Source organism: Crocuta crocuta, unplaced genomic scaffold (assembly GCF_008692635.1).
Source record: "Crocuta crocuta isolate KB4526 unplaced genomic scaffold, BGI_CrCroc_1.0 scaffold610, whole genome shotgun sequence".
Lineage (NCBI taxonomy): Eukaryota > Metazoa > Chordata > Mammalia > Carnivora > Hyaenidae > Crocuta > Crocuta crocuta.
In genome coordinates, this window is record NW_027527456.1 from 429,086 (window position 1) to 429,476 (window position 391).

The following is a 391-nucleotide window of genomic DNA, read 5'->3' on the forward strand; positions in this document are numbered from 1 at the left end:
GGTGGTGGCCGGACCAGGCCTGCTTCACCAGGTCTGCGTAGGCCTCCGCGATCTCACCCTTCATGCCCAGTGGGTTGCAGAAGTTGAGCTCCTCCAGGTAGCGGTTTTTGAGGAAGTAGTCGGTGAGCTGCGGCACGTTGCTGAGGCACTGGAGGAGGCAGGGCCCAGGAGACGGCGGCGGAGAGGAGAGCGTGGTGACCAGGATGGAGACACGGAAGGGAGACGGGAAGGGGAGAGAAGGGCCAGGGAGGTGGGGAAGAGTAAGCGGCAGCATCTCAGGAGGGGGAAGAATGTGACAACAGAGGAGGGAAGAACCAGCAAATTGGGGCCAGCGGAGGGAGAGGGTACGAACGCTTTGGGGAGGCCTGTGGGCACATCAAGTCTGACTTGC

The 391-nt window shown here is 62.1% G+C and overlaps 1 protein-coding gene across 1 annotated transcript in view; it reads right to left on the reverse strand.

Moving 5' to 3' along the window:
* Positions 1 to 391, reverse strand: part of USP11 (ubiquitin specific peptidase 11) — a 29,417-nt gene that overhangs the window by 20,078 nt on the left and 8,948 nt on the right. Inside the window, 1 exon segment of the mRNA XM_077762879.1 lies at positions 1 to 148. This exon segment is cut by the window's left edge and continues 43 nt beyond it. Coding sequence (XP_077619005.1) covers positions 1 to 148 — 148 coding nt within the window.